Source organism: Aedes albopictus, chromosome 3, assembly GCF_035046485.1.
Source record: "Aedes albopictus strain Foshan chromosome 3, AalbF5, whole genome shotgun sequence".
Taxonomy (NCBI): domain Eukaryota; kingdom Metazoa; phylum Arthropoda; class Insecta; order Diptera; family Culicidae; genus Aedes; species Aedes albopictus.
Window position 1 is genome coordinate 383,595,452 of NC_085138.1, and position 24,175 is coordinate 383,619,626.

Consider the following 24,175-nt stretch of genomic DNA (forward strand, 5'->3'; position numbering starts at 1 on the left):
CGGGGATCGAACCCTCACCCATTGGCATGGTACGGCTAAACGCTTGGTGACGCTAACCGCACGGCCACGAGGCTCCACAATATTGTTATGGCTATACGTTCCCTGCGGAATGTGGAATGCCTCTCTTCAAAAATATATGTTAGCCTATATTGTATGGTCATTTTTCATAAAATTGGCTATAACTCAAAAACGAGAAAAAGTGCATTCCAAAAATTTCAGCGATCAAAGTTTATAAAATTACCTTCTCAAAAATATTTTTTTGAAAAATTTCCACGAGTTCAGGCATAGTTTTTCCGGCTTTTCTTTACGAATTTTCTCAACTGGGGAAAGCTCTGTGGGAATTTTTTTCCAGTTCATATTTTTTTTTGGATTTCTGAGAAAATTTGCTTTTATATAAAAAAAAACACTTTGTTTCTACGATGCTTCATTCTTGAGTTATGATTTTTCAAAGTAAGTAGTGTCAGGGGAAAACAACAAATTTCCACCTGAGTTTTCCGGGAAAATAGGCGACCCTGATTTTTTCTCAATTTTTTTTTTGTTCATATATCCATGAGCCTCGCCTGTCGAAAAAGTTTTATGAAAATCTGAGACCCTTCGGCCCAATTTGTACGATAATAAAAAAAAAATACCCTATTATCTGTTACCAGTATGGACAAAAAGTAATCGCCGTGCCTTTTTTGTTGCTTGTTGTGTTCCTCTTTTGTCCGACAATTCTCTTCTCTAGGTGTATTAATTAAGATTTTACTTTTAAAGAGCCTTATCTGAAAGCTCTAATTGTTGTTTTTTTATGCTTTTTAACTAAATGATTTTAATTAAACTAAACATTTATCACGAATTATACGTAAAAGCTGAAGTTTTAAAATAAACAATGAGTATTCTTTGTCAAAATTTCCTTACCAACAGCAGCATCGGTCGCTGCTCCCGCCACACTCCACAGCACCCGATGAATCCGCCCAAGAGGGCCAACAGCCCGGCCGCCAGCAGCGAGTACGTTCCGATGGCGTAGTTTGTCGTCGACAGGAGCGACACGTACTGATGCTTCCAGAAGACGGTCCACACCGTGACGGCCAGTATCACCAGACCGGACATCTGCAAGTGGAAAATACGGAGAACGACAAGAAGAAGGATAAGTAAGGGAAAACAATCAATTCGGGCACGGCACCAGAGTGCGGTGAGTCGGACACTTGAGTCCGGAAAAAGCAGAATTGGAAAATTTAGTAGATTAGATTTTCATTCCCGGTCGTTTGACACGAGTGAGTGAACAAATGGTTGGACGTTGGGATGTCTGCAGAAACCGAAATTCAAGTGGTGCTGGTTTGGTTTTCTCTGAAGTGCATCTCACACAAGTGGGTGGACTTGTTGAGGGACATTGACTGATTGATTGCCAGTAAGAGTTCGTGCTGAAAATAGTTCGGATTTAGATCTAAAATGCATTGAAGACTGCAGAGAAAAGTTGAAATGACTTGAAATAGCAATCAGGTATATTTTTCTGAAACGTTTCAAATTAGGAACATATCTCAAACTTTCCTCATCACAAACTTTACTTGATTCAGTCGAAATGGGACCCTGATTGTGGCTGTCTCAGTTCTCTAATTGAAAATAACGGTCCGTCGTCAGCCACGCGCCAAAGACTTCACCTCCGGTTCAAAACGCAGCTTACACATGGGCAGTCACCATCCTCGAAGTATTCTCAGCCTAATGTGAACTAAAAGCACTTCATAAACATGTCGCTTACAACGTGCAATAACAACCACCAGCCACATTTTATTGCTGCCATGAATAGCGCGGCTTTCGCTCGTGCTTCGCTTCGTCCACAACTTTTTTCCAGAAACGAACAATGATTGTAGCGGTTCGCTCGAAGAATCGGGTGCAACTCCCACAAAAACTCTAATAAATTAATTAAATGCAAAAACGTAAGTGGAAGGTCTGTCAACTATACGTTTGTCAGCGCCAAATATGGAAGAATTAGAAACTCGCGTGTGACCTACCAACTCTTCTCCCATCAGGCCCAGCGTCAAAGAACGTCACGTATTGCTTTCAAAGGGAATGCGTGCTTAGCATATCTGCCAGGTAGGTAGGTAATCATATCACCAGACGTGCATCGGCAAAACGGCTAGCCCAAAGAGCCCATCGAGATGGCATGTTTTGTAATCTCATCCATAACAACGATGAATAGGTTCGGCGGAGCGAAAAAAACTATATTTCAATCGCTTCGCACAAAATTGCCGAAACTCTGGGAATGATTCTTAAGCGGCGGGTGTTCCATCTGTCTCTATACATCGCGCATTCTGGTCGTTCTTTTACCTCCCTCGGTTCGGTCATCGGCGTTTTGCTTGTTACGCTCTCACGTCTCAGCAGCGAATTTGGAGGCAAGTGTCCGACACCACCGCCCGATGAGGATTGTCAATACGGTACAGAATTGAGGACACGCCGAAGCCGGCGTGTCATGTCATGACATTTCATCTATCAAGCAGGGCACAGTGGGGTTTATTGGAGAAAAAAAAAATGGAATGAATCTTATGCAATGTTTGAATTGATAAACATGATATTCAAAGTGTATCCATGAATATCACTTCAAGATACACCTAAATAGAATTTTTACCTAAATGGATTCATTACTTAAATGGATTCAGTTTATTACCTAAAAGGAGTACAAGGTTGCAAAGAAGTTTAAGAAGGGAGAGTTACTGGGAGATTTAAAGGGGGTCATGTTGGCTTTCAAGGAGTTTCAGGAAGGGATGGGTTTCAGGAGCGGAGGGACTTTAGGGGCGTTTTCGGGGGTTTTGGAGGGTCTTAGAATTGTCATTCAAGTGACTAGCTGGGCCGAAACACGAAAAACCCTGCAAAATTCCGCCAGACTGAAAAATTATTGAATGTCGGGTCAAAGTCGGGTAAATTTTTATCGTATGTTGGGCCATTGTTATACCAACATCGAACAACTGTAGGGTCTACGTTGGGTTTGGTGGCCAAAATAAAAACAGGTGAATGATAGGTTGATGTCGGGTTTGACGTCATCAATGCTGGAGCTGATATCAATTGAATGATGGAAGGATGGTCTAAATTTCAGCTGAAAATGACGCGGGATACTGACACTTTCCAAAACTGCATGGAAGGAGGGGGGGGGGGGTTTAGGGGATATATCTCAACATTGCATCCCACTCCTCTTCCACCATATCCCCTTAACACCACTCACTACTTCTTTCCCGTAAGCGAACCTTATACCTAATCTTAAGTACTCCAACTAATCTGAACACAATCAAATTCCATTTAGGTAACGTTACCTAAATGGAGGGACCTAAATAGATTTTACCTAAATGGATCCTACGTAATGGAGGTTTGAGTGTAGTGAGACGTTATGAGCCATTTTACGAGACGTTTCGGATCAGCTGATCGCTCATTTAATGAATGAAAATTTGACAGGAGGTTGCGCTCAAGTCCGTGAGTGTTAATACCAATATCAACACTGTTGTCGTTTCGTAAAATAGACTATTGTCTTTTGTGATAATTCAAATAACATGTTATTTAGATTGTAGTGTGAACACAGCATTACATGAACGAATACTGGATGAGTCAAATATTATCCGTGCAGTTGGAAATCGGAATTTTTGACTGACAAAATTCAATATAGGGTAAGAAATCAAACTTTGAACTAGTCAAATTGTAATCTTAATTTGAACCATTTCGAAATTCATTAAAACGACGTACTTTTTAGGCAAATATTGTCCCGAAAAAGATGTTAAACAGCTTTCCGTAATATAACCTGATAACATGGACTTTAAAAGCATTGAAAAAAGCGTTTTTGTCATGGAAAACAGGCAATTGAAAAATCACTGTGATTTCACCTATTTCCCCCCAGAGAAAGCCCATTTTCGGTGCACTCGTACAGCTCATGCATTGCATCACACGCAATAAGTGAATACGTCAAATGGAAGCTTATTTATCGTAGAATCGACCAACCGAATAATATTCCGCATTATTTGTCATAAAATTATCAAATTTAAGTGATTCTTGCTTTGAGAATGTTATCTTAAGTTGAACCATTTCTAATCTAAATTTGAACTAGTAAACGGGGGTGAGCTTCTAGTGTTGGTCTGTAGATTGCGCTAGTGGTTGCTTTGTTTACTCTTGGGGGATGAAAAATTCCAAATTTAGTTTCCAAATTCCTAAAGAATTTCGAACATTCTGAGATGAGATTCCACTGCCTAATGAAAAATTGGTATGCGAATTAGCAGATTCATGTGATTTTTAATTGTTAAGCATGGAATTGGCTGTTTTGTGAGTTGCTCGAGCTGCTGCCGCCAGTAGTTCAAATTAAGATTAAAATTGGTTCAAATTATGATTACGATGGTTCAAATTAAGATTAAAATCATTGTTAATGAAAAATCGAATATTTCAATGAAATTCGGTGCAAATATAAACTTTTTACCATTTGACAGAAAGCTTATACCCGTGGCTTTCATGTACATACGATTTTGCCGTAGCAAATTATTTCCATGTGGGAGAAAAAATCACTTAAAATTTGCACTGCTTCAGAAAGCCGCAATATGGTTAAAAGTTTGATTACCTACCCTATCTCCTAAGCAGACCGTGCGTGCGTCAGACGTACGTAGTGCTTTGTCTCTGTCCAGTAGGCTGGAGTATATCCTGGAGAAATTCCAGGAGGCATTCATGAAGGAATCCCTGGAGAAATGCTTGGAATTGCTTCAGGAAATTCTCAACTAATTCCTTCAAAGATTCCTCCATAAATTCTTTGGAGGAATCTCACAGGGAAGCCGTGGAGGAATGCCTTGATGAATTTCTTGAGAAGTCCCTAAAGGAATTTCTGAATGAATTTGAGATGGAATTCCTGAAGGATCCCGGATGAAACTTTGAAGGAATTAAGGAGGAAACCTTGCAAGATTTCGCTGAGGAATTGCTGGAGGGATCCTGTAGGATTTCCTGGCGGAACTACGGGATGAACTCTGGATGAATCCGGGAGGAATCCTTGGAAGAATTCTTGGTAAAATCCCTTGGGCAATTCCTGCAGGAATTTCAGGAGGAATCCCTGTGAGAAATTCCTAGAAGAACCCCTGTAGGAATTAATGGAGTAACTCCGGTATAAATTTGCGCATGAATTCCTGGAGGAATCCCTGGAAGAATTTCCGGAGGACACCGTAGAAGAATTTCTGAAGCAATCCTTTGATGAACTCCCAGATGAATTAGCAGTTCCTGGAGAAATTTTTGCAGGAATTTCTGAAGAAATTACCCGAAGACGAAGAGATTACCTGGAGAAATTCATGGTTGAATCTCTGGAGCAATTATTGGAAGAATTCTTGATGGAACCTCTGGAAGAATTCATGGACAAATTTCTGGAAGAATCCCATGAGGAATTCCTGAATAAATCCCTGGAGTATTTGTTGGAGGAATTTCTGGATGAATTTGTGAAGCAGCTCTGTAGTAATTTCTGGAGGAATACCTGGATGATTTTCTGGAAGAATCCTTGGAGGAATTCGTGATGGAATTCCTAAGATTATTCCTGAAGGAATCCCTGGCAATCTTCCTGGAGGAATTCCTGGAGAAATTTCAGGAGGAATCTCTGGATGAATTCTTGGTTGAATCCATGAGGAATCTGTGAAGGCATCCCTGAAAGGGTTCTTGTTGGAGCTTCTAGGACAATTCCTGGAGGAATTCCAAAAGTCATCCCTTGTGGAATTTCCTGGAAGAACCCCTGAAGGAATCGCTAAAGTAACTCCAGGATGAATTTTTGCATGAATTCCTGGAAGAATTTCTGGAGAACATCGTGGAAGAATTTCTGAAGAAATCATTTGATGAACTCCTAGATGAATTAGCAGTTGGTCCTGGAGAAAGTCTTGGAGGTATTCTGGAGAAATTCTTGGAGGAATTTCTATATGAATTCCTGGTGGAATCCCTGGAGGAATTCCTGAAAGAATTCCTGGAAAAATCTTTGGAGGAATTTCTGAAAGAACCCCTAGAGGAATTTCTGAAGAAATCTCTGGATTAGTTGTTGGAGAAATTCCTGGACGAATTTCTGATGGAACCTTAATTATTTTATGGATGAACTCATGAAGGAATTCGTCAAGGAACCCCTGAGGTCATTCCTGAAGGAACCTCTGCAGGAATTCCGGGAGAAATTTCTAAAGGAATTGCTGGAGTAATTCCCGAGGGAATCCATGGAGGAATTCCTGAGAAAATTCCTGGTTGAATCCCTGGAAAACTCCAAGGAGAAATTTTCTGGAAGCACTCTTGTGAAAATTACCTGAAGGAAACTCCTAGACAAAACTTTGAAGGACACTCGAGGAATCCTCGGGGAACTACCATGGGTACTCTTGGAACTTCTGGAGGAATCCCTGAAGGGATCCCAGGACAAATTTCTGGAGGAACTCTTGGGACAACTCGTGGAGGATTTCACGGGAAGTCCTGGAGGAGTTCCTTAGGAACTCGTAGAGGTATTTTAATAGATCATCAAGATGAATTTTTGAGGGACTCCTGGAGGAATTCTCGGGTAATTTCCGTGGATATTATGGAGGAATTTCCGAGAAATTCCGGAGGGATTCCAAGCGATTTTGAAGCTCGTGGAAATATGCCCGACTAAGTCTTTTTTTAATTGTGACTCCCAGGCAATCCTGTAGAGATGCATGCATTATTGATGGGGAACTTAATGGTGAACTCCTGAAGTAGAAGTCCTGGAGGGAATTTCCGGAATATTTATGCAGTGATTTCCAGAGTTATAACGGACAAATTTCCAGTAAAATCCTGGGGGACTCTATCACAAACGCTGGAGGAATCTTCGGGGTATTACTAAAGAAATTCCCGTGGAAGTGCCATGGAGGAATGCCTGGAGAGCTCCTGGGCTCATTCTCGAGAGAGTCAAGAGGGCTTCTCGTTTAACTGGAAAAAAAAATCCGCGAAGGTACTCCTGGAGAAATTTCTGCGGAAATTTTGGAGAAATTCCCAGGGTAATTCTGGAGGAATTTCTGGGAAACTTATAGCAATTCTTGAGGAGACAATTTTAGAATCTATTCTTGGAAGAATCCCAGAAGAAATTCTAGTAGAACTCCAACTGGAAGAATCTCAAAGGAATTTTTGTATAAGTCCCCTATGGAACGATTAGAGGGTTTCCAGAAGGATTTCCTGGAAGGATCCCGAAAGCACTCCAAGATAAATCACAAAAAAAAACTAAAGTAATCCCAGAAGAAACTACTAAAGTAATTCCAGACTCCTGTAGGAATCACAGAAGAAAGTCCTGGATCAACCACAAGCACATCCTCGAGGAATCACAAAAGAAACTCCTAGGGAAATCCAAACAGGTATTTATCTGAAATCGCTCACGCATCTAAACTAAATGTTTTGGTTTAAACACTGTTGAGGAACTCCTAGACGGTGATCTAATAGGAAAATCCGGAACAAAATGAACCACCGATAATAGCTATGATTTGGAATAGAAATATAAGATTCGTGTATATTACGAGACTGAACAAACTGAGCGTATTTCAATGGAAACTGGCCAATATTTGTAGTTTTAATGTTTGAATAAATGTAGTTTAAATAAAGTGTAATGTTTGTAAAAGTTGTGAAATGAACATTAAAAAAATGGTTAACTAAGTGTTTATCCTGACAAATCCCGAGGAAACTACTGTTAAGGCGCTAAGGAAACCTTCACAGTTAAAAAATGTTACAGCATATACCTGTAACAAAAGCACTCCGTCATATCGCACACATTTTTCCTATAAACACTATAGATTCCATAGACTCGCGGAGACATGGTTGAGCAATACGATTTTAGTGTGTTTTACCGTGAATTTAGAGTGTACCGAGCAAATATGACGTCACATAATCCATTATAGCTATTGAAATCGTGACGTCATGCTCGTTTGGCTACACGAACTGACAGTTCGTTTGGCTACAGTTGTCTTCGCCTTCGCGAGTCTATGGAATCTATAGTGTCTATAATTTTTCCATCCGTTTATATATTTACTGCTTGCTCTCAGTATGAAGCTTGTATTCAACATTCCATACAAGAAAATCTTTAATGTAAAATTCAGTGAAATAAAATAGAAATTCATATGCAATTTATTTTACGTCTGGTGTAATTTTCAGAAATTTTTGCTGTGTTCAACTACCCAAGGAAACCATAGTGTCCCCATCAGGCCCCATCCAGGAATGACTATCGCAAACCCCATGCAAATATCGTCCACATCGGAAGGTAGGTAAGGACCAGTCCCAAAACCATAAACATGATTGATACAACTATTCCCTTTGATTCACTCCATTCACTCCATTGGTGTCTTCAGCAAAGTTGCTCCAAACAACATTTTCTACAACTTTTGTAAAGACATCAACCTCGTATCTTGAAAAATTCAAAAAATAAATTTTCTATCCCACTTTTAGGGGGATTGATCATTTTTCACAGAAGCTCAAAAGAAGCTCCTTATTATAGTGAAAAACTTTCCCGAAGACACCATGACGCTGGACTTCATAGTAAAAAAGTTATTAATTAAGCGCGCTAAAATGACGAAATCAGCCACTGTGCGGTGCGATCGTTTAGAGGTTACCATATCTACCGCCGCAATACACTCTAGCTGGGAATAGCTTTTATAGTGATGGGCGATATGCAAAGGCGATCGGTTGGTGCCCAATCAACGAAAGAATGTCCACAGCTCGCTGACGTAGTCTACGGTTTGAGTCAAAAATGACCCTAATGCAAAATGAGGCTTAACCCGTTTCGGTCCTAGTTGGGAATTTAATTTCAAAAAATCACTGTGACTTCATTTTCCAACCGATTTTTACGAAATTTTGTACGAAGATCGCGCTACATCTCTAGTTGTATGGAAAAATATTAAAATGGTATTTTGGTCCTTGGGGTCTGAGTTATTGAAGGGGTTATATGGGTCAAATCAGGTCAAAAATGGACCAACTTCCTTTTAACCACTGATTACTTGTAAAAAACACATGCAATATGATTGCAAACATGTTCAATTATCTTTTTATTATTACAGACGCATAGTTTGAGTAAATTGGGATTGTCTGGTTTTGGTACCGGATGTTCCGGGTCGCGTTTGGGGTGCGTTCGGAGGACACTTCTCAAACGTTCCCTACACATGACATTTTTTCTCGCATAATTCTAAAAACAGGCTTGTCATGATTCATTCTTCATAATTTTGCATACTAAGTATATTGAAGGAATATTCAAAGGTTTTTTTGACATATTGGCCGCCATCCCAGATGTTCCGGGAACCTGGGACCATCCGGGGAAGTGGCCATTTTCCAAACAGTTATGAAACATGGCTTGCGACATATCAATCTTCATGATTTTGTAAAACAAGTATGTTAGAGTAGAATTCAGAGGTTTTTAGACATATTGGCCGCCATCCCGGATGTTCCGGGAACCTGGGAACACCCGGGGAAGTGGCCATTTTCCAAACAGGTCTGAAACATGGCTTGCGACATATCAATCTTCATGATTTTACAAACGAAGTATGTTAGAGGAGAATTTACAGGTTTTTGGACATATTGGCCACAATTCCGGATGTTCCGGGAACCTGGAACCACCCGAGGAAGTGGCCATTTCTCAAATAGTTATGAAACATGGTTTGCGATATATCAATCTTCATGATTTTGCAAAACAAGTATGTTAGAGTAGAATTCAGAGGTTTTTGGACATATTGGCCACCATCCCGGATGTTCCGGGAACCTGGGAACACCCGGGGAAGTGGCCATTTTCCAAACAGGTCTGAAACATAGCTTGCGACATATCAATCTTCATGATTTTGCAAACGAAGTATGTTAGAGGAGAATTTACAGGTTTTTGGACATATTGGCCACAATTCCGGATGTTCCCGGAACCTGGAACCACCCGAGGAAGTGACCATTTCTCAATTAGTTATGAAACATGGTTTGCGACATATCAATCTTCATGATTTTGCAAAACAAGTATGTTATAGTAGAATTCAGAGGTTTTTGGACATATTGGCCACCATCCCGGATGTTCCGGGAACCTGGGAACACCTGGGGAAGTGGCCATTTTCCAAACAATTATGAAACAAGGCATGCGACATATCAATCTTCATGATTTTGTAAAACAAGTATGTTAGAGGAGAATTTAGAGGTTTTTGGACATATTGGCCACAATTCCGTATGTTCAGGGAACCTGGAACCACCCGAAGTAGTGACCATTTTCCAAATTGTTATGAAACATGGCTTGCGACATATCAATCTTCATTATTTTGCAAAACAAGTATGTTAGAGGAGAATTCAGAGGTTTTTGGACATATTGGTCACAATTCCGGATGTTCCGGGAACCTGGAATCACCCGGGAAGTGGTCCCCAAACAGTTATGCAACACGGCTTGCGACATATCAGTCTTCATGATTTTGCAAAACAAGTATATTAGAGTAGAATTCGAATATTTTTGGACATATTGGCCACAATTTCGGATGTTCCGGGAACCTGGAACCACCTGGGGAAGTGGCCATTTTCCAAACAAATATGAAACATGGATTGCGACATATCAATCTTCATGATTTTGCCAAACAAGTATGTAAGATTGGAGTTCAGAAATTTTTGGACATATTGGCAACCATGTCTGGATGTTCCGGGAAAATGGCCACTTCCTTGGTTGGCTGCAAGTTCCCAGATCATCCGGAGTATTATCCAATATGTCCACAACCATCTGTATTCTCCTCTAACCCACCTAATTTACAAAATCATGAAGATTGATATGTCGCAAGCCATGTTGCATAATTCATTGGGGCATGGTCACTTCCCTGGGTGGTCCCCGGTTACCACAATATTCAAGGTGGTAGCCAATATGTCCAAAAACCGCTGAATTCCACTCTAACATACTTCATTTGCAAAATCATGAAGATTGATATGTCGCAAACCATGTTTCATAACAATTTGGAAAATGGCCACTTCCCCGGGTGGTTCCAGGTTCCCGGAACATCCAGGATGGCAGCCAATATGTTCAACAATCTCTGAAATCTACTCTAACTTACTTGTTTTGCAAAATCATGAAGATTGATATGTCGCAAGCCTTGTTTCATAAATGTTTGGGAAATAGTCACTTTCCCGGATGGTTCCAGGTTCCCGGAACATCCGGGATCGTAGCCAATGCATCCAAAAACCTCTAAATTCTCCTCTAACATACTTGTTTTGCAAAATCATGAAGATTGATATGTAGCAAGCAATGTTTTATAATTGTTTGGAAAATGGCCACTTCCCCAGGTGGTACCAAGTTCCCGGAACATCCGTAATTGTGGCCAATATGTCCAAAAACCTATGAAGTCTCCTCTAACATACTTGATTTGCAAAATCATGAAGATTGATATGTCGCAAGCCATGTTTAATAACATTTTGAAAATGGCCACTTCCCCGAGTGGTTCCAGGTTCCCGGAAGATCCGGAGTTGTGGCCAATATGCCCAAAAACGTCTGAATTCTCCTCTAACATACTTGTTTTGCAAAATCATGAAGATTGATATGTCGCAAGCCATGTTTCACAACTTTTTGGAATATGACCACTACCCCGGATGGTCCCAGGTTCCCGGAACATCCGGGATGGCGGCCAATATGTCAGAAAAAACCTTTGAATATTCCTTCAATATACTTAGTATGCAAAATTATGAAGAATGAATCATGACAAGCCTGTTTTTAGAATTATGCGAGAAAAAATGTCATGTGTAGGGAACGTTTGAGAAGTGTCCTCCGAACGCACCCCAAACGCGACCCGGAACATCCGGAACCAAAACCAGACAATCCCAATTTACTCAAACTATGCGTCTGTAATAATAAAAAGATAATTGAACATGTTTGCAATCATATTGCATGTGTTTTTTACAAGTAATCAGTGGTTAAAAGGAAGTTGGTCCATTTTTGACCTGATTTGACCCATATAACCCCTTCAATAACTCAGACCCCAAGGACCAAAATACCATTTTAATATTTTTCCATACAACTAGAGATGTAGCGCGATCTTCGTACAAAATTTCGTAAAAATCGGTTGGAAAATGAAGTCACAGTGATTTTTTGAAATTAAATTCCCAACTAGGACCGAAACGGGTTAAGGAAGCTATCCAACAACCCAAGAACAGCAAGTCAGTTGGTGAGCAGCTGAACTCATCAAGATGGGCCTGGAATAGTTGGCGTCCTGCCCTGTACCGGCTAATAGTCCGGATCTGAGAGACCGAACATCTACCGGAGGAGTGGAAGGAAGTGGTCATGTGCCCCATCTACAAGAAAGGTAGCACGTTGGAGTGTGAGAACTTCCGAGCGATCAAATTGCTATCCCAGGGATAAAGCCCAAAAAAAAAAATGCGTTTTGTCAATGTTCAGACGTACAAAACAACCTATTAGGGGGATTAGGGGCATAATGGACACCCGGGGCGAAATGGACACCCCTGTTTTTGCCGAAACCGTTGGCTTTTATGTAAAACTTTCAATGCATAAGTGTAAAGGAACAAGTCATTGTTCTATTTTTCAAAAGTACTATTTATATTCCTTCAAAATAATCAAAATATCATTGAAATTGAAATATGTTTTTCATATGGTGAAACTCTTATAATTTCGAAGCAGCAGCAAATAAGGTATTACGAGTGATTGAGTGTGTCTACCATACAAACAAGTGAATTGTAAGCTTATCTACATGTATACGTAGATTTAGCAATGGATGAAGTATTATATTTTTGATCAGAACATACTGAAAATAGCAATTTCAATGTTGAAGTCTATTCGGGGCGAAATGAACACTGGCAATTATGAATGGATGTACGCGCGTTGCATACTGTTAGGCGTTTTAGAGAGTTTGAAAAAAATCAATCCAATTATTTTATAAAATGTATTTAATTAACTTTGAAGTTATGTAAACTCGTCTAAGATGGAGTATTATATCTGTGGTATTGATCTCCGTTGGCAAATTACTTAACTGGTCGATATTCTCAAAGATACAGCATAAAATATGCAGGGGTGGCCATTATGCCCCGATGAGTGTCCATTTCGCCCCGTACCTTTCCTGCCAGCCCCAAAAAACACACGGTTTTCAATTCATTATTTCTTCACAATAATGACATTCTACCAGGTGTAAATGATTGAAACACGTAGGAAACAAGTTAAAGTTGTAAGCCAACTGATAATATGTTAAGTTTTTGACTGTTATACAGGCCTAACATACTCATTTGCTTAGGGTGTCCATTATGCCCCTAATCCCCCTATTTGGTTTTGTTTAATAAGCTGCCTTGTTTACTCTAAGCATGGAGCAGAGTAAAAGTTGTATCAAATCTTAAAAATTGTTCACATAACTCCACTGTGCAACGTGGTATGTACTGGTCTTCCAGTTGAAAAGAAGAATATTTTGCAAACCAACTCAACTGTGCGTGCCGCAATTGACCAACGAGGTAGTCCTCGTCGCAAAAATCCGGCATGTTCGATATCCCACCGTGCATGATGAACCCAGTCCTAGCCCAACAACGGAGACATGATTTATCATTCCTCCGCGTTCTCGTGGCTTTGGAACGTTTGATTTTCGTGCATGACTTTACGCGGACAACATTGCGCGGTTTGACACCTAATCCGAAACGGTTGGTGCTCGCCTGATTGCTCCACCACCATGTCATACACTATACATGCCAATCCTGTCCCAGGGGAATTTTTCGACGTTGGAGCAGAACTTCCGCCCCGATTGAGATGTGTGACAGGTTTATGTTTCGGACTAGTAATAGATTAGTTTTTGATTGCGATCGTTGTTGGTGCGTACGGTGCGGAAGTAACGTCGTGATTTGGAAATTTCCAATCTTCGCCTCGCTCCCGATGACTCGCATCAATGATGAAATATGAAATGTTACTTAGAACGCCGCGCGATGCACGGTCGTCGACGCGGCTCAGCATCAGCTTTGCATAAATCAAACACTTTTGAAAGTATGATTCATAATTTCCTAGCTTTTCTCCACTTCCCATCATCATCGCATCGGAATGATTAATCCCTACGTCAAGCCGTGCCCGCCCGCATCATTCGACAAAGATGTGGAAATTCTCATCTCATCCCCACCCCACCGCCATGCCGATATAACCAATTGAAGGCAATAATATAAAACTAATATTTGAACAGCTTCCATCAGCATTTCAAAACTGTATTTTGACTAAATGCATCCATCGCATCTCCCGGAGGCATTCGATTTGTGGAATGCGTGCGTGTACACTAGGGTGCACCGAGTTGGATGCGATGTGATCAATAGTTATTTTGCTCACTTCTGGATTGAGTTGCATTAGCGTAGTTAAGATTTTTGTGGATGGAATTGTAGGAGAAAGTAGCAAAATCAACACTCTTTCCTCACACAGTAAATAAGAGATCTGACATTGACAGCTTGACGTCGATGCATGTAGGAATCCTACACATATTTAATCAAAAACCAACAATACAACACAAGAAACATCACCACATTCCAGGCCCGTGCACAGAAGTGGCGCCAAGGGAGGGATTTTTCCCAATTTCGGAAAAAGGCGGAGAGACGCCTAGTGTATGATGCGTCTAAATCTGTCAAATTTGATTTGACAAAACGAAATATTTTGCATGAGTCACTAATTTAGATGTTAATTGACCAGTTTACCTTTTGATTGTTAAAAAAATGTCCATGCTTAATGACTTGCAGTCAAAAAATCACAAAACCGCATATTTTGCCCTATAAATTGAGGCATAGCTCAAAATTGTGACGTGCTGGAGCAAATCTGAGCCCAGATTCGGACTAAGCGGCCCAAAATCTATCAGAGACACATAAGTTTGCTGACAAAATCAAAAAAATTGGGTTGAGACAAAAAAATGTTGCGCTGTGTAATTTCCAGATTATTCCATTTAGAGGTTTCCAGTAAAATTCATGAAAACATCTTTATTGAATTTTCCGGCAAAGTTCTTCCCATAGAAGAGAAAGAGAAATTCGAGGAGCATTAATGGAAAAAATCTGAAGTTTCTTCGAAATGCATTCAAAAATCCAAACATCATTGCATAAATAAAAAAATCAAAATTTACTTAAAACTTTCTTGAAACACGGTGTTAAAATTAATATACATATGTATAACAGTATGTATGCATGAATTTTTGACAAAAAATAACCAAAAACGTAGGTGATTTTAAATTTTAATTTTGGAAGATTTTTTTTATATTGTTGCAGTGGCATTCTGAATGCATTTTGGAGGTTTTGAAAAAAAAAGTTTATAACAGATCAACAAAATAAGTGACAATTTCCTGAAAGTTGTCTTAAAAGTAGTGAACAAAATGCATTTTATTGCTCACACAGATCCTCGTTATTAAGACTATTATTGAGTTAGAGTCACAATCGTTTTTGCAGATCCCTCGCTTTTGTTCATTGTAGGCTCAACCAAGCAGGAGAGATAGAGTTACTACTTGCAGTTATGAAAAGTTGGGTCTGCTATATCCCTTTCGTGACGGAGCTCAAAAAAGTGAAATTTCCATACAAATTGCTCAAATTTGGCTCTCCAGAACTCTCAGACTTTTTAATATATCAACACTTTTTCTTCGGAATTTGTCAGAGCTACTCCTTGTCTTTCGATTCCTAACTTTGTACACCTAGATAAATCGAAAATTAAAAAAAAATGCGACAGATAAAACTTTTTCATGTTTTACGATTTTTGCTCACTTTTTGTTTAACTTGTTGTAGTAAATTTCACACACAACATAAACAAAAGTTTGTTTGCACACATGCAAGTATAAGTAATGGCTCAATCATCAAAATAATTTACATCAGGTAAACCAAAGGCTAAACAGTTGAAAAAAATTCACAAAATTGTTATTGCTCAACAGCACAATTATTGTGCTGGTTCGTCACGAAAGGGATATTGGATTCAACCAATGAATTTCAAAATTTTGAAACATGCGACAATTGAGACAGTTTACACAATCAAACATTTGGGATGTGTTTTGCTTTTATCAAAATCACAAATTACCTTTCCCATGATGTCAGATTTTTGAAAATCGTTGATTGTACAAGGAATTTTTTTTTCAAAAATTCAAGATGGCAGCCGAATTTAATTTGGCTGACCCAACTATTCATAACTGCAGAAAGTAGCTCATTTTCCTCTTCTCAACATTAATTTGTTTTGAAGTGTTTAGAAAAACCTACAAGTCAAAAAGTGCAACAATTGGCAAATTCTTGGGATCCGTAGAAATGGTTATGCCACTAAAGGGGTCACTCAATTTGAATATTGTTCAATGCAAGGAGTATATGGTAGGTCTAAATTAATCAGAAATACTTATAAACCTCCGAGAATTTCCTTTCCTTTCTAAACTAACGTCAAGAATTCCATCATGAGATTCGATATTTTAACTAAAATAACAGATTTCAAGAATGGGCCTCCAGTTAGCCTAGTGATTAAGGCTATGGATCGCCAATCCGGAGACGACGGGTTCGATTCCCGTTCCGGTCGGGAATATTTTCTCAACTCCCTGGGCATGGTGTATCATTGTACTTGCCTCACAATATACAAATTCATGCAATGGCAGGCAAAGAAAGCCCTTCAATTAATAACTTAGGAAAGAACAGTAAGTTGAAGCGAAGCAGGCCAACTTTTAGTGGGAACGTAGAGCCACAAAGAAGAAGAAGATTTCAAGAATTTCCGTAAATCACTCATTCATGATATTTTAAAAATTTAGGGAAAATATCCTTTTCCATATTAAAAGCAACGGTTGATCCATGAAAAATAGCCAAAAAGCAGTCAGTTGGATACATTGAACATTGGTCCTTTGTTTTTGTAATATTTAGCAATAAGAAATTTTAGAGTTTCATTTACTGCTCCATGAACTGGCTGAAACGATCCATAGAATGATCCATAAAAATTGCTAAATGATCCCCAAAAAAGAGTCCATTGAAAATATGCAAACGATCAAAAAAATACAAAAATGATCCATTGAAAATAGAAGAATGGTTAATACAATTTTTAAAATAATCCACAATACTTTGGAAACAATCCATACATTTTTTGGAATGATTCATAAACTATGGATACTGTAGAACCATCGTTGACTTTTCTTTATAATTGTATGGTTAACTTTCTAAATTTCAAGGATCATTTGAAATAATATCTGTGTCTTTCAAAAACATGATGTATAACTTCTTATATTTTATGAAACGATTTGCTAAGTATTTTCTATAGATCATTTTTTATTCCTTATAGATCGCTTGCATTCCTTCTGTGGATCATTTTTGTGTGATCATTTTCTAAGGGATTATTTCAGCCATTTCATTTCTGGTATTTCCTAATGCTAAATTTTACGCAAAGAAGGAACCATTCGACAATGTTTCATGGATCAAAATGACTGCTTTGTGGTTTTCTGGTGTGCTTCTATTGAATATTTAAACATTAGCAATGGATTTTTTGGCAATTTTTCATGGATCGTTTAATAAGCATTTCCTGCCGAACATTTCCAACAGAAAAAAAAAAACACGTACCACGACTGGGAGATCGCGAAAGAAGTTTCTAGAAAAGATTTTCACTTTTCAAAAAATGTTAAATTAGCTGAAACTTTTCTAAAAGTGCATCATATATTCTCACTGATATTTTATTAACTAGTTGTGTATCAGTGGTGAAAATTTGGAAATGATCGGATTATTCTGCACGAAGTTATAAAGATTCTAGAAATATGATTTTTCTTCCATTCGGGTGAGCCACTGCGACCAGTATTTAGATCTTTTGCTACCTCAGAGGTTCAAGAGAGCAAATGCCATGAAAAGGTACAGTTTTTATGGAGATTTAAACCCCAGTGAAAGTGTGCCCCTAATCAAACACATTCGGTTTGATTTCTGAGAAAAACAGAACGATGGTACTGATATTTATCCATGCATCGGAACTCTAGCCCCATATACATATGTATGTCTTGCATCTAGTTTGGTCTCAGGACAACAAAGAAAACCCAGGGCTTTAGCACGCTTTAGGCTACACCAAAACCTACTTTTAGGTAACGAGTCGGGACTGCCTAAATAGAGTTTTACCTAAATGGATTTGAAGATTGAAAAGAAGTTTAAGAAGGGCGAGTGGCCTGGAGATTTAAAGGGGGCAATGCGGGGTTTTTGAGGGATTTTATGGGAGTTTCAAAAAGGAGGGGGGTTCAGAGGCATTGCACCGGGGGGGGGGGGGGGAGGTGTATTTTCGGGAAGCTTCAAAGGGTCTCAGTTGCGTTACATGGGATCCAATAGGGTGTTAGGGGGATTTCGAGGGCATTTCAGAAAGCTTCAGATGATTTTTTGCGAGTTTCAGAGGTATTACTAAGGCGTTACGTAGGCGTTTTAGAGGGATTTGTGAGGGTCTCAGGTGCGTTACATGCGGTCCAACGAGACTTTAGGGAGTTTTTGTGGGCATTTCAGAAAGCTTCAGAAGGTTTTTTTTAGGAGTTTCAGAGTCGTTACGAAGACGTTTTCGGTGGTTTCAGAGCGTCTTAGGTGCGTTACATGGGGTCCGAGGATGTTTTAGGGGAATGTCGAGGGCATTTTCGGAAGCTTTAGAGTGTTTTTACGGGTTTCAGAGGCGTTTTTGGGGGTTCGCAGGGCCTCAGAGGTGTTACAGAGGGTTTGAGGAGGGTTGAGGGGGCCTACAGTTTCTGAAAATACATTTTGGATCACAGCTCTTCACCCTCTAATACCCAATTTTTTTTGATTTTGATCTAAATATCATTTTTCGTCATCTAAAATCGATTTAAACATGTTTTAGAAGATAATTCTTTTCAGAGTTGCACCCTGTCACTGTCAATGGCACGTAAATCGCTGATTTTGATAGGCCGACTCCGATTCAAGTCAGCGTGTGCTCTATTGAGTTACCGTCACTTTCCTTGTTCCATCAAAACTGGACTGACTGTGATGGTGTGTGGAAATCAGTGATAGGCCATCTTTAAAATTCGTTTAAAAATCCAAATGAAGATTTACCAAGGTGATATTTTAGTATGTGGTACAAAATAACAAGTTTTGCATTTTTGTCACAAGAAAGTTTGAGTTTTGGCAAAAACCACTAAAATATCACAATAGTTGCAATGATTGTGATCTAGATTGCCGGTCAATATCAGGTCGTTACCTGTCATTGTACCGGGGTGGGGGGTATTTTCGGGAAGTTTCAAAGGGTCTCAGTTGCGTTACATGTGATCCGATGGGGTTTTAGGGGAATTTCGAGGGCATTTCAGAAACCTTTAGAGGATTTTTGGCGAGTTTCAGAGGCGTTACTCAGGCGCTATGAAGGCGTTTTCGGTGGTTTGTGAGGGTCTCAGGTGCGTTACATGGGGTCCGAGGGAGTTTCAGGGGGATTTTGAAGGCATTTCAGAAACCTTCAGATGATTTTTGGTGAGTTTCAGAGGCATTACTCAGGCGTCACGTAGACGTTTTCGGTGGTTCCTGCGTTACATGAGGTCCGAGGGGGGTTTTTGGGGGATGTCGAGGGCGTTTTCGGAAACTTCAGCGCATTTTTGAGCTGATTTCAACTATCAGCAAGGCAAAACAAATGCAATTATAGAAACTGTCGCCTCTAACAAGGACTTGATCATGATCATGAGTATCATGAATCCTTATTACCAAAACACATTACCCAAACTTGACAAACCGGATGTCACTAGAGTTCGGTTTGGTAGATCTATTACCGTAACGCACCAACAGCAAAAGATGATCTACCTACGATACGTTAAGATCGAGCATCTTTTAAAGCCCCTCAACATTTCATCGTGTGCAGTCAGAGAGGACCAAATGCTTGATGTCAAGAGAATTGAAAAAATATGTATTGGTTAAAATCCAATATTCAAAAAAGTTTATCATCAAAATATAATACGTTTCCAAATCGTATGACTCCCTAACGCATTTTCTGATGATTATTGATCAAGAAAGGACGTAAAAACCCATTTTATTATGGTCAATATCATATTTTACAGATCATTGTGTTGAAGCATATTGTGGCATTTCGCGTTCAGACAGAGTGGACCATGTGTCTCTAAGAAAAAAAGTTGAAATTACCTTATTCTTCGTAATCCTTTCCAAATCGAAATATGTTTGTTTAGTAGTTGTTGGGCATCATATTCAAATGCACCATTACCCGTTGCATGAAGAAAGTGATTTTACCAGTTATTTATGCATCGTGTACTTGGTTCACTCTGCCTGAACGAATTTTTGAAAATTTCCAGTCCTCTGAATAAATTATTATGAACTGTATAACTACAATATTTTTGTCGGGGCCCGTGGCGCAGTGGTCCACACGTTCGCTTCATAAACGGATGGTCATGGGTTCGAACCCAGCCCCGACACTTGCAATTTTTCGTTAGCTGTTCTTCCCCCCGAGAGCAGCTGGCACCTGACCCTTTTCGGAGCATATAGCTCTAACGGACCCGGAATTTGGATATCGGCGAACCGCAACTCATAATGGACCCCCAATCGGAGTGGAAAAGGAACAGCAGCCACACATCAGCATTATCATGCTCAACATTCTACCATGGACAGGGTAGAAGAATGGAAGAAGCACAAAGGCAATCAGTTCAATACTGTAGAATAGAATAGAATACATTTAGGCGCTGTACAAAGTGCAGCGTCCAATTGGAATCGCTCACGTAGTACCCTAGTGAACAAAAGAGCTGTAAGTAATTAAGAATAAAAAAACCTGAATTAATCCACCTATGGTGAACAGAACCCTTCTTTCACTTATTAAAATTATTGTTGTCTTATTCGTGTGTATGATTGTGATCTCGGTTACAAAATGTCCAATCGGAATGAAATTCAAAAGCGTTCTTCTGGGATGCAGTAGCTTTCGTTTGGGGCCTCAAGAACCCGAATCGGTTGATAGACGGCTGAGAAATTTATGGTGATACACTTTGTCAAAAATATATAAAATAATTAAGTTGTACTACTCCCTAGCACTCTTTGAAAGATATCTCGGTAACCGAACGTCCAATAAAAAAAAATTCAATAGCGTTCTACTAGGATGTAGTAGCTTTCATTTGCTTCCAAGAGAACTCAAATCGGTCAACAGACGGCTGAGAACCGTGAGTGATTTTTTTTTTGAACACACACACACACACACACACACACACACACACACACACACACACACACACACACACACACACACACACACACACACACACACACACACACACACACACACACACACACACACACACACACACACACACACACACACACACACATACACACACACACAGTTGGCGTCCACAATAGATCAAAAAACTGGTCGCAGTGGAAAATGTACCCAACAGGAAAAAAAAATACACACACACGCACATACAGATATTTGCTCAATTCGTCGAGCTGAGTTGATTGGTATATGTGACTCGGCCCTGCGGGCCTCGGATCGAAAGTCGGTTTTCCAAGCGGTATTTATACCCTTCTTATGGGTGTAAGAAGGGTAAAAACTACAATATTTCAAAAACGTACCGGACTATGAAAATACGTTCAAAAGTTGTTGGCTCTTAAATGTTCAAGTTAAGAATTCTTTAATAGCTCAATAATTGACTACCCTTCGTGATATTGAACTGTTGTACTTGGTCCACTTTGACTGAACATTAACATTGAAAATGGTAATCATCAGTGTAATACAGAAATATCAAATTTCAAACTTCCTGCTCACATTATGCACCACTCCTATTAACTTTTGTCCTACTTGTGCATTATTTTTAAATATGTTAAAACTTGAGTGCGAACTGTAGTTGGTTGTAGATTTTCCAAAAATCGTTCAGTCAGAGTGGACTAAGTACAATCAATCATTTAGCCATTTCTCGGTTTCAAGCTTTATTTTACATTTTTTCGTGATCAATACAGAGCGATGCTTTGATGAATAGTTCTTAAGATTTATGGCAAAAATTCAAGAACATTTGTTGAAAAACTCAAAACATATAGAGTTGCAAACTTTAAAGTCGTTTTTTCTAGAAATTAGGTAAAAAACACATGTTCCTCTCTAACTTAACGCCGACCAATTATTGATGCACGTTTTTGAAAAGTTACAGCTAGTTGAACATTTTTTTAAAGTGAAAGTTTTGTCTGTCCCGATCATTCTGTCTATCCCCAGTATGTTGTTTATGTTGTATTTATTTTGAAACGTTAACATTTTGGCTGTCCTTATAAGTTTGATTTTCCCGTGTACATATTGTTATGCTTTGATTTTCTAGTATGCAACCGAAACACGTGCTCGATGTAGGGAACACCCTAGAGTGCACCTATTTAGGTAGTCACCATCATCAAGTAGCTCCCACAGTCCCACCAGCAGAAATCCAAATCTACTCTGCTCTGCTTTCGAAATATGCAGTCGAATCAATTATGATCAGTCCCTCCTCCACCAATTCCGAAACGTATTCAACCGTTCAGAGGGCTCCCCGACATATCGTGTCGTCATCGATTTACTTTCCGCCGTGCGTCGTCGTCTCGTCAGTCGTCATCCTCCGTTTTGCTACCATCACCACCGATTGCCAGACCAGACCCAGCGAAAGCGAATCACAAAAGAACACCCATCGTAAAACAATTCAATTAAAATACAATTCTTCAATCTGCCGGCGCGCCGGGTTCTGGCTCCCGGCCCCGGCGGCGGGGTCTCGTGCGCTCATCCACTTCAAACCCTATCTCGCCTGCGAGCAGTCTCGAAATCGTTCAGCTCGCTTGGCTGCTCCCGGAGCTCACCCCCCTCGACTTCAAGAAGCCACTCGAGATAGTGATTTTTTGATCTGTTGAATTTTAATTCTTTCATTACTGTGTGGACTTTTGATTGAAAATTAATGGCTTCTCAGTTGTCGGTTCGTTGCCGGTTCGGTTCCGATCGGTTAGTCAACTCCTAGCAGGGAGGGATGCGGAGTGAAATGCTATGTATTGACACTGATGCTGGTTGACTGGTTGAATTGAAGCGTCGTTTGGATGTTTTGGTTGGTACTTCTTCATCTTGACGTAATGTTCCAACTGGGACCGAGTCTCAGCTTGTTTATGAGTCCTTCTACAATTATACAACTGAGAGCATTCTGGGTCGTTTTGGTTATCATTTTCATGGTGTTGCTGCGGTGGGCTGGGCACCTAGCTCGTATGCCGGAGGAACGGCTAAGCCAATATTCAGAGTAGAACGAGAAAGGGGCCGTTGGTTTCGTTGTAAGCCGCACACACGTTCCCTTTTTGCTGTTGAGAAGGGCCTAAGGACTCTAAACGTTCTGGAAGGACAGTGGAGGCGAAATTTAACGATAAAACTTCTGCTAATTGAGTTATCGAAGACGGAAATCGAAAGTGAGATTATATATGCTATAAATGATATAAGTACCAACCAAAGCTTGCACAGCTTCCAAGAAAAACACACAAATCACTCAAACACGATGCCCGTCTCTTCCTGCCAACGCCGCTCTGCAACAACTCAATTAGCATCTTTTGATTAGATCGAACGTCCGCCTGGGTCTGGGTCTCACATTGACACAGGTCTGCCCTGCTGCAGCAACGCTTAACCACCGGTATTGACTGTTTGACGGGCTGCCTGACGCGTGCGACAAACGACAGAACACGTATCCGACTTCCATCTCTGGGCCATGAAACCACTTCGTCATCATCGCACATGTTCGTTGGGTCGTGTGATGCACTGCTGTTGTCTACCTGTGTCTACCTACAACAACCTGTACACGGCGAAAGCACCGATCTCGGCATTCGTCAACACCAACTGAAGGGGGACCCAAAGCCTAGCTAGACCATCAATTTGTTTGCATTAGCCTAGCTAGAGGCCTGTTTACTTTTCGAGAGCTCCTTCCGAGCACACAAGTCAACGCAAAGAGAGTCGAAGTATGTGTAAGTGCGGGAAGAAATTACATCATTGGTTGGTGTGGTGTTATTGTGCTGCTTGCTACTATGTCAAGAATTTGTTTCATGCCGGAGCCGGGGCTTCGTCTGAAGTGCATCCAGCAAGCTTACGGTAAAGAGTCGTGTAGGCCGAGCTCAGCTCTGATATGATCAGATCAGTCTTTGAAGGTGCTGCTGAGTAACTTTACTGCTTGCGTTGCCACTCGTCATCATCCAAGGGGGACGGGTTTGAATTATTCAAATCAGCGTCGTCGGGTAGAAGACGACGTCGACGATGATGTGACGAGTCTGTCTGAAGTGTTTGATGATCTAAAGGTAAAATCTTCTCATCATCGTCAATGATGGAGCGAGCTTCCAATGCAATGAGTTGGAGTTGAGT

At 40.1% G+C, this 24,175-nt stretch overlaps 1 protein-coding gene across 8 annotated transcripts in view; it reads right to left on the reverse strand.

The window, feature by feature from the left end:
* The window catches only part of LOC109400777 (CD151 antigen), a 323,911-nt gene that overhangs the window by 42,026 nt on the left and 257,710 nt on the right, over positions 1-24,175 (reverse strand). For all 8 annotated transcript variants that reach the window (XM_029869553.2, XM_029869588.2, XM_062855865.1 and 5 more), the window contains one exon: positions 898-1,089. In XM_029869553.2, coding sequence (XP_029725413.2) covers positions 898-1,089 — 192 coding nt within the window. The remainder of the gene's footprint in view (positions 1-897; positions 1,090-24,175) is intronic.